We start from the raw sequence: 10,246 nt of genomic DNA, 5'->3' as shown, positions 1-10,246 counted from the left end.
AACCAGAGAAAGCAAGTTCTACTTGGCACACAAGATCACTGATTTTTCAGTACAAAACCATATTAGAGCTGCAATTTTGATAGAGAAAATGGTATTCTGTAATCGTTTTATTCCATTGAAATATACAGGCATTTGTTCCTAGCAGTGCTCACAAAATAAAACTAGCAAAAAGTATTAGTCATCAACTATAAAAACTACCCCATCTTCTTTGACAAAATTATGGGTTGTGTGATCCACCACCTGCATACATGAAAAGTGATTATCATAAACAATAGTTGAAACACACACAAAATAAAACTGGAAGAAAATGGCCTTATTCTTTGCTTGTAAGATCACTATCCAGATTAACAGAGAACAGATACTCAAAAATTACAAGCAAAATATATCCTTATTTTACAAACCCACAATAGAAACATGAAAAATTGTCAGACAGAAAGTAAGCAACCTGTAAGAAGAAAAATTGATGAGCATTCAAACAAGAGAACCCATTTTCTTGTAAAGCAAAATCTGAAAAATGAGAATAGTCCTTTTGTTTTAATCGGAGCGTAACATCCCAAGTCTAAGTCTCAACAAGTGTTTAAAAACTCGGACGTAGACGAGAACTCAGATAAGGCAGAACTAAGTTGAACTGGGTGAATCAATGATTTGACACAGCCAATAAAAAGGGGATCCCCTACCCCTCTAGGGATACCTAATCCCATGCCAAACAGCCCCTATAGGGTGGTAATATGTGTGGTATGATTCCTCAAGACAGGGGACGTACCCATATTGGACATGTGCCTGATTCTGAAATCCCCATGGATACGAGTGTGACATTTCTAGATATTCGTTTCTCATAAGTTTGCATTTTGGGTGTTAATGTCCCAATAGAAAGATTTTAATTGGAGGATAGAACACTACATTAATTTTTAAGTCATTAAGTTCAAAAAAGTTCTAATTGTACAACCCATTGCAAACCAATTATCATAGAGACTACTAAATTTTTAAAACTGACTAACATTTGCTGAGTTCAACACTGTCTGTTGGATTTCAACACTTGTACCTGCACTTTGCAAGTAACCAATTATCATAGAGCTATTTTCATCCACATCAAAATTTTCTTCCCTGGAATAAATTATCTAAATGAACAAAGATGGTTTGATCTTCAATCTCTCCCCTCACACTCATCCATGAGTTAGATTCAGGAACAACTATAAGGGGCGCTTAATCTTTATACTGATTTGCCCAAGTCATACAACAGAAATGTAACAAATCAAACTACTACTTTCAGAACTGTGGAACGGCACCAAAAGTTTAAAATTCAATAACTGTCGTGGCATGGCCGAAAACAATCCATAAAAGAAAAACAAAGGAACCACATAAGATCACCCTTCCAACTTCTAATATCATCTTTTCCTCATAATATTCAATTTAAATGTTGGAAAACTTTAAAATTTAACCACTAGTAAACATTCCAGACAGATCTTCTTAATTTAACTCTGCCTAAAGCAACGCACTTTCAAATTTTATAGTCAAGCAAATGCATGTGGGACTGTTTGCAGACACCATCATGATATTATAATGTCATATCGATTTTTTTCTGAATGATATATAATGTCATAGCGATGTCACAATGATATCGTCATAAGAGAACATAGCGATGTCACAATGATTCGTCATAAGAGATCATAGCGATGTCACAATGATATCGTCATAAGAGACCAACAGCATCTCTAGTTTTCATGAACAAGAAGGCAGTTTTAACGGAAATTGTGAATAAGTGTGTTGACACTCACATCCTTAAATTTTACTATTATTAATAAATTATATACGCACCCCACTTAGGTTGGATAGAAAAATAAAAGAAAATCACAAATATGCTCCGGCAAAAAGAATTAGAGAAATACTCATCTCTTAACACAACATGCTATATTCACATAATCCACATCTAGGGAATGTTTAAACCATAGGTGTAAATTTTGTTTCGTTGGCCATTTCGTTTTGGCCACCGAAACAAAATTTCGGTGGGATTTCGGTGCATTTCGGTCGAAACATGTGTCCAAAAAGGCATATTCATTACTTAAACACTTAAAGTCTTGCACAAGTCCAACTGATAGTCTGATACATAGAAGAACATAAAAAAAAGAGATACATGAAAGCGAAACATAGACAATAGCTAGTAGCAACAACTCTCAGTCATCATAACCCGGATGATCATACTCAATGCCGTCGCCGCCGCCGCCGCCACCACCATCACCACCTGAATCACCAGTAGGGACATCTTCTTCAAGAAGCATGACAAAGTCGTCGTCGTCGTCCCTGGCCCTAACCACAGTAGTAGGTGCTTCAAGATTTTCTCACCCAATGTCTTCCGGCGTGAAAATGACATCTTCTGTTGGAGGAATTTGTGTACTGGTTCCATCTAAGAAAAGATAGGAAGATGCTTCAAGGCGCGTAAACACTCTCCTTAAGACGATATTCGCCCCCACCAGTAGTGTGCAAAGGGGACCACGAACTCGCCCCCAAGATACAATGAAGCCCGGTTCCAAACCGATTGCTTGACGACGTTCTGCACTGAACGGAATCAAGCCCTGAATCACTTTTGAATTTTGCAAGTATTTGAGACACAAGTGTGTTTCTGCAGAAAACAGAACACTTGAACAAAACTTCTAAAACAGTAAAACAGAAACTTTGCAGGGGATTAGAGAGAGCGAATTGTGCTGGAAATAGCAATTTTAGGTATACCCAAGTAGAAATCCGAATTATTTTAGAATGGACAATTTCTACTGTTTTTATAGAGCTTCTGGTGGCTTTTCCGGTTGGAAAACACCTTTTCTGGGCATCCTTTCAGCGGGTTTAAATTCTAACCGTTAGATCGCGTCTAATCGCGACTCTACGGTTCAGATTAATCCTGGAGTGACCGTTGGCTTATGAAAGAACCCTTCCAACTCCGTAACCGCTAGATCTCTCATCTACGGTGCAGATCGCACTCTTGGTGAACTTGACTGTTGTATACAAGAGACACAATCCAATGGCATCCACTAGTTGTTACACCACGATCCGACGGTTCGGATCGCACCCGCTCATGCACTATTTATTGGAGCCTTTAGGCATGCTGGGCCAACCGTTGGGCCCGAACTCAGGCCCAACCCGACCAAACCATTCGGTCTATCGACTTGACCGATCCAAGTCGATCTTGATCCAACGGTCCGGATCAAATCGGAAAAAAAAGAAAGGCTCCAATCGCTCCTCGCTACGATGCGGCGTACGAAGTGTGCCTAAAAAAGCGCTAATAAAGCGCCACTATGCGCCCTATAGCCCATTGTCCACGCCGAGCGCGCACGCGTGTGCGATGCGCCGTCCCTCTGTTTAACCCAAGGCTAAGACCCATTGTGCACCATAATAAAGAAGAGAAAAGAGTAAGGCTTTATAAGCCCAACTTTTTTTTTCTTATGAGTCAGTATGGGACTATCTTTTTCACACTACTTTTGCACTCTTCTCTTTCTCTTGCAAAAAGCAAATCTTTCCAAAGAAAAGTTTTTCCTTTTCCAAAACACACTTAGAAAACATTTTCCAAACACTTTCTTTTGACCAAAAAATAAGATTTTGAAAATCAAAATCTAACATCTTCTTCTTCCGCAACCCAATCCATCATGACATCCAGATGGTCTATGCTCAAAGGGTCACTAGTGGTAGATTATTTAGCCTTGAACCTTGAGATTGAACTTGAGTTGAAGAGAATAAGATAATATTAGCCTTCACTCACTTGAAATTTGTAGTGTAACTTGTAAGCCTTCACTTGAAATTTGTAGTGTAACTTGTAATTTGCAAGCCTTTGGGAATAGTTCTTTGTAGTTGTAAGTTGAAGGTAGGCCTTCCCTTTGCTCCAAAATGGACTTGGATTGAGATGAAGAAAAATGTAGACTTGTAGGAAATTTAGTAGAATAGATAGTGAAAGTGAAAGTAGAAAAGAGAAGGAGAATCACTTATGTGAAGGTGGAGGAGAAGAAGGTAGGGGAAAGGCTATTTATAGAGTTTTGTATTGTTTGTGCAAGTAAAAATGACTAAAATATTCTTCCCAATAGCTATAAACGGTCACATTTTGAGACTAAAATGGTCAAAAACCCAAAATAACCGTTACAGGGGCATTGAGGTAATTTCTGCGAAAAACAGTCAAACTAAGCCGTCATAGGCTATTTCGGACGAAATTCAAATTTTGTCCATTTCGGACGAAATCCAAAATTTAGGAAAATTTCGGACGAAACGAAATTTTGATGATTTCGTTCCGTTTTCGGAACGAAAACGAAACATTTCGTCCATTTCAGACGAAACGAAATGATTTTTATAACATTGGTTTAAACCTTTATGAAAGACCCCCTCTTGGCATTTTGACTCAAATCATGGATGCATCAGATAATACGTTGTGAATGAACGAGTTTCTAGAAAATTCGCGAATGAGGGATGTTGACAGACACTGCATATTTTAATATCATTAACAATTTATATAAACATGCTTAAGTTAGATAGATAAAATAGAAGTAAATGACTAATATTCCCCTTCTACACAACAAAGAGAATTAGAGAAACAGTCATCCTTAACACCACATTCTATTTTCCCATACTGTATGTTTATGGCATTCTTAAACCAAAAAGTGAACTGTAAAGAAACTACTCATACTTTCAAGACATTTGAGCACTATTTATTCCCAATGCTGAGGTTTTCAGTGAACATGTGCAAGAGATTACTACCATCGGCAGTATGGTGGCCAAAAGTTTCATATCATTAAAATCATTGCGTGACGAACTGAAATAGTTTGCAATATCAACTAGGATTTATTCCTATTTAATGATTCCTCATCAGATTTGCATGAAGGTGAGACAAAGCTATTGTTGCAACAAGGAAAACAATATCGAGATGTCCGCAATGTTTCATGCATCAAAAGTAAATGGAATAGTTAACAACCAATAATTTATTCAAATTTATTTTTCAATTTTTGACATTTGTTTTCCTGAAAAATGTAGAAGACCTACAGTTTAGAGTGTAAACATGCACATGTCAATAATGTAAATACCTGTGTGAATTGGAAATAGATTGAGAAAAAGAGAAGAAAAAGAAGGAAGACAAACAGTTCAAGGTATTTGACTGTAATAAGATAATGAGCACAATCCTAATACGACGGCTTATATAAAGGCAAAAAAAAAAAAAAAAACAAATTACTAAGCTATCATTAATGAAATATAAACCATAACGCTATGTATGTCTATTTGTTATTAATTCTAGCACTCCCTCTCGAGATGAGCTGTTTCTCTAAACTTGTCCAACGTGTATGTCAAAAAATGAATGATGATCACTCATAAGACTGTTGATATAGATGTCTACTACTTGATCTTTACTTGGCACGACAAGAACTATCTCACATCTTTCCAGTCTTTCTCTAATAAAGTGAAAATCAATCCCTATGTGTTTCGTTCTAGCATGAAAGACAGGAATTTTTGAGTCTTATTTCACTTTGATTGTCACAATATAACTTCGAATGTCCCCTTGAATGCATAGAAATCTTCTGAAGTAATCATCATATCCAAATCATCTCCCGGAGAGGAAGTGAACCTGGAAGAGGCAGTTGCAGATGTGGGAGGCACAGTTGTAGAAATATGACTGCGCTAGACTCCCACATAATCTCTCTCTCTCTCTCTCTCTCTCTCTCTCTCTCTCTCTCTCTCTCTTTCTCTCTCTCTCTCTCGGTTAGGAGGGTGGGGGGTCATATAAATTAAGGTCATCCAAAGTAACATGGCATGAGGTTTGTATCTTAGGAGAGGACAAGAAGTAACATCTATAACCAGTGTGTTCATCATTATATCCAGCAAAGAAGAATATGATGGCCCTGGGAAAGAACTTTTGTTGACTCATGCCAGGTAAATGAACATAAAAGACAGGCACAATAAATAAACCTAAAGAGGACATAATAGATGTCGAACCAACTTGACTTTCGAATTTCAAATTACACAAAATGATAATAACTAAAAACTAACTCTTAAGTAGCCTAATCTATCACACTAAAGATCCAATGAAAGATCTGATCTAATACTTTCTACTATAGTGTAACTAAGTCCTACAAGAGTTAAAAGGAAAGGTAGAAATGAACATGATAATGAAATACATATACCCAAAGTAGCATGATAAGCAAATACATATGCCCAAGAGTAACAGAAATTTGCAAGGGAGAAAGAGAAAGAGTAACAGATATTTAAAAGGGAGAGAAATGCAAACATTTGTATCGTTCAGTTCTAGATTGTAGAAATCCATTGTCTTTGTTTTGAACAGAGGGCCGGCATGCCATGTGCCAATATTAAGTTTCAGAAATTTCGGACCAACTATCCGAAACACGCACACCTCATCAGGATCAGGAGGCACATAATAATGACCACAAGATGACTGTACAGTTTTCCTGCTTGTGTCTCCACTAATCTTATTCTCATCCACAAGAGAAGCCTTGGCAACACCAAGATACCATTCATGGCAACCAACAGAGCCAAGGCACTGTGTCACACTTGCATGATGAGTAATCTTAGAGAACTTAAGTTCTCGATCTTCCAGATGCATGATATAAAACCTATTAATAGGAAAATATGCACTATTAGTTCTGCAGTTATGGCAGTACTTATGGAATTGAAGTGAAATAAGAAAAGAAACACGTGTAAGGAAAGTTAAAAAACTGCAGGTTGCAATCACAATTAAAATTGCAGAGAATTGAAGGGGAAAGTCTCCCCTAAAAGTTTTCACGTATGCCCTTGGACCTTGAGATCACACAAAAAACCTTCACATAGACTTCAGCTAAAAGACTAAAAATATAAAAAATAAGTACGTATGTTTAGTGTAAACACATTTTACCATGAAATTTGACCAAAACTGCAACCAAAATAGAATAGCATCAATAGTACATGTTGTCTCCATGAATGATAGAAAGAAAGGAGTAAGAGAGAATAGAGAAAAGAGATGAAGAGGAAAGAGATGAGAGAGAAGATGACTTTCAAGGTGGTGTGTGGTATCTTCTCACAACCCATTGGCTATGATACCATGTGAAACAACCAGTTGGTCCAAAAGCTTATGCCATTGGAGATGGCGTTATTTAATCTTTAATACTTTAACAGTACAATCAAGCAGTAGCTTAGGTTATGCTTGAGTCTCAATTATGGAATGACAATTTATGCAAGTAATTGATAAATTCTATTACTAACATGGCCAGCTGAGATCCTCAATACTTCCTGCATCTCTCTAACACCAAAATCAAGAAACATCTCTGACGTTTGTGATTCAGACTGACTAGACTCACTGGGGAGGTGTACAAGATTTTGTCAAAGGTTCTGATTCTCTGTATTAAACTTGTAATTGCAGCCTCCTAGCGCCCTGAATCAAAGCAAGTTCATTTGCAGCCTTTCAAGTTTTAGATAGGCGCCCAACGGCTAATGTACTAATTGATTTATTAGTAGGTCCAGCGCAGAAGGTATGATCATTAAGTTGCATTCCGTAAAGGTATATGGTCAGATTGAGTGGTTGATCATATGGTGAACAAACACAAAAGTAGGCACTGGTCTAAAAAAAGAGGAAGTGGGCACTCTGGTCTGTATCTTCCTTATATTTCTCAACAAATGTAAATGGTGAAACATGGTAGGAGCACTATAGATTTGGAACAGGCCCATTATTCATGTTTCTCTCTATGCTAGTGATAGAGCAACTGTGTCTTCTCACCTTTAGAAAGCAATCTCCATAGGGAGATTGGGGTAGCTAATGGCAGTCCGGTGAGATCCTATTTACAATGTGTAACATAATTCTCATTGTATTCATTGAGGGAACCAACAAACAAACATCAAAGACTCATGCCAATGGTATATTTCAGACTTTAAGATGCGAGAAAGGATCTTTGTCAATATATTTAGTGCTTGTGTTCGAAGTTTGGTTCACTTTATGACATAGACTAGAACACAATTTTGGAAGGATTAGAATCTTGGCTAGAAGAAGAAAACGGGATAAGAAGTGAGCAAAGAGCTTAATATATTTCGTCAATTTCTCCTCTCAGCAAGTAGACTCTCTAGTTAAAAAACCCTCCATAGCTTTTGGGTTGCTTTAAATGGTATGGTTTGTTTCATAGAAAGAGGAAAAAAATGGTTCAAGTGAGGAAACAATCTGATTCAATGCCCAAATTGGGAGATAAGAAGAAGAGGAGAGATGGGATTGAAAACCCACCTTGGAGTTCCTCGATGGAGCTCTAATTGGGCATCGTGAGGCCCGAATTGCTGTCCGTCTGGAGAGACCTCGATCACTTGTCCGAATGCTTGGAAACTTGCAGGTGTGGCTTCAATGGTCTTGAGCTTCACCATCTTACGAGCCATCTATTTGTTAAAATATTTCAGAGAAAAGAGAGGAAGTGAAGATGAGGTTGCTGTTCCTTGCTAAGTTGGGGAGGGGTTTTATGCAGATTGGGAGGCTTCAACTTTGAGGTGGGGAATTTTGGACTGCGTTTGGTATGCCAGAATAGGGAATCAGAATCGGCATCTGATTCTTTTTCCATGGATTCCAGCATTTGGTTGGCGGAAAGGGAATGTTGGTCGGGATATTTGGGTTAAACCTGGCAAAATCGACCCGCTCGACCCAACCCACCCGCAAATTTGCAGGTATGAGTTGGCATTTGAATGACCCATCAAAATTGACCCGCGAGTCACCCAACCCGCCAAAACATGGGCTGGGTCGGGTGAACCCGTGGATACCCGCATTTCTTTTTTTTCTTTTCTTTGTTGTTCGAGTAGATATCGGCCGCATTTCCTAACCCGCAACAAAGGGCAGCTTTCAGATAAAAGAGGGGATTTATCTCTTTTGGAGGGCACTCCAGGCATTTTGTGTTACTTCATTGAGAAGCAATCCAAACGAACCGTGAGATCAAAGAAAAGGAGAAATGGACGGTCTAGATTAAGAGGAAATGGAACCTAAGTATAAAAGGGACAAGGGTTTGTTTGCAATGGGGGCACTCCCTATTCTGTGATGACAATTGATAACACCACTCCTCACTTCTCATTTTTTTTTTCAACCAAAAGCCAAGAGAAATAGAGAGTGAAAGCACCATTTCATAAAAAAGAAAAAGAAAAAGAAGAAGAGATGGAGAGTGAGATATCATTTCCCCCTTTGACCTGTTTGGATTGTTTAAAAAAAAACATTTCTAATGGAAAAAAAAATTCATCCCTTTCCAATATTTACAGGGAAATAATATGATTATGGTTAATTTAGAGGGATCTTCGACGGTCCAGGCTTGGTTCAAGTTATATTTTCTACATATGTAAAATCTTAGGAAATTTTAGGAATGTTTTTCCGTTCCAAACTTTTCTAGGAAATTCCTGCAATCCAAACAGGGCCTTGGTTCCTTCCTGCTTGTTTTGAATTTTGAGTCAAAACTGATTATTGGACAAAAAATTGCTCTTAGGCCTGTTTGTTTTTAATTATGAGAAAAGAATGTGAGTCCATAATTGATTATTGGAGTCTCAATTTGTTGGTGTACGGAGAGATTTATATATTGAAATCTGTGAAGAGAATTGATTCTCCTACTCCCATGTTTGGATAACGCCACTCGTCACTTCACATTTTAGCTGTTGTGGCCGTTATAACTTCCAAAAGAGGTACCAAGCAATAGAGAATGAGATATCATTTTTTGCCCTTTAGTTCCTGTTCGTTTTGAATTTTGAGAATTCATTGAATAGAAAATTGATTATTGGACTCAAATTTAAGGCCCTGATTGTTTTGGACTTTGAAAACCCGCTGATCGTTGGAGTCAAAATTAAATGTAAACTACTCCAATAATCACTTTTAGGCCCACAATCGGTTTTGGAAATTCGAAAATCAAAACAATGGTTTGTAAGTGCAATCTTAAAGAGGTATACGTGCCTACAGAGGGTGACAGGCCGCAACTTCCACTTTGGTGTTACCACATTGAATCGGCATCCTAATCTGATTCCCACCCAAGAGGTCTGATTCTGATTCTAGAGGAATCGGAATGGAGATGCCGATGCCAATTCCTGATTCCGGCAATCCGAATGCAATTATAAAGGGAGATGACATTGACACCCTTGTTTTTTATATTGGCACTATGACACTTTCTCAAAAACTTTTGTTGGCTGTTTATAGCTGGTTGGGAATTATAGCAGCCAAGGAGATAGCCAAAGAAATGCCTGTGACTAACAATACAGATTTCCAGAGGTTAATTCACTAGTCTAGAAACTGGGC

The 10,246-nt window shown here is 37.9% G+C and overlaps 1 protein-coding gene across 1 annotated transcript; it reads right to left on the bottom strand.

The window, feature by feature from the left end:
- LOC143851509 (uncharacterized) lies at nt 1-8,465 on the bottom strand. The gene is made up of 3 exons (XM_077360969.1): nt 8,222-8,465; nt 6,248-6,590; nt 1-240 (listed from the first exon to the last, which is right to left on the bottom strand). Exons 1-3 carry the CDS (start codon nt 8,365-8,367, stop codon nt 175-177), a joined length of 555 nt encoding a protein of 184 aa, XP_077217084.1. The 5' UTR covers nt 8,368-8,465; the 3' UTR covers nt 1-174.
- Nucleotides 8,466-10,246: the final 1,781 nt, after the last annotated feature.

The sequence above is a fragment of the Tasmannia lanceolata genome, unplaced genomic scaffold (genome assembly GCF_043159265.1).
Source record: "Tasmannia lanceolata isolate RefF3 unplaced genomic scaffold, GAP_Taslan_0.1 ptg000018l, whole genome shotgun sequence".
In the NCBI taxonomy this organism is placed as follows: domain Eukaryota; kingdom Viridiplantae; phylum Streptophyta; class Magnoliopsida; order Canellales; family Winteraceae; genus Tasmannia; species Tasmannia lanceolata.
This window is presented reverse-complemented; position numbering and strand designations above follow the sequence as displayed.

Excerpts from the sequence above, each read along its gene's own strand:
- LOC143851509 (XM_077360969.1), bottom strand. The coding sequence starts at position 8,367 with ATGGCTCGTAAGATGGTGAAGCTCAAGACCATTGAAGCCACACCTGCA. Across the intron at positions 6,591-8,221 it reads CTCCATCGAGGAACTCCAAG|GTTTTATATCATGCATCTGG; the intron begins GTGGGTTTTCAA and ends TCCTATTAATAG. Across the intron at positions 241-6,247 it reads TAGAACTGAACGATACAAAT|GTGGTGGATCACACAACCCA; the intron begins GTTTGCATTTCT and ends TCATGTATGCAG.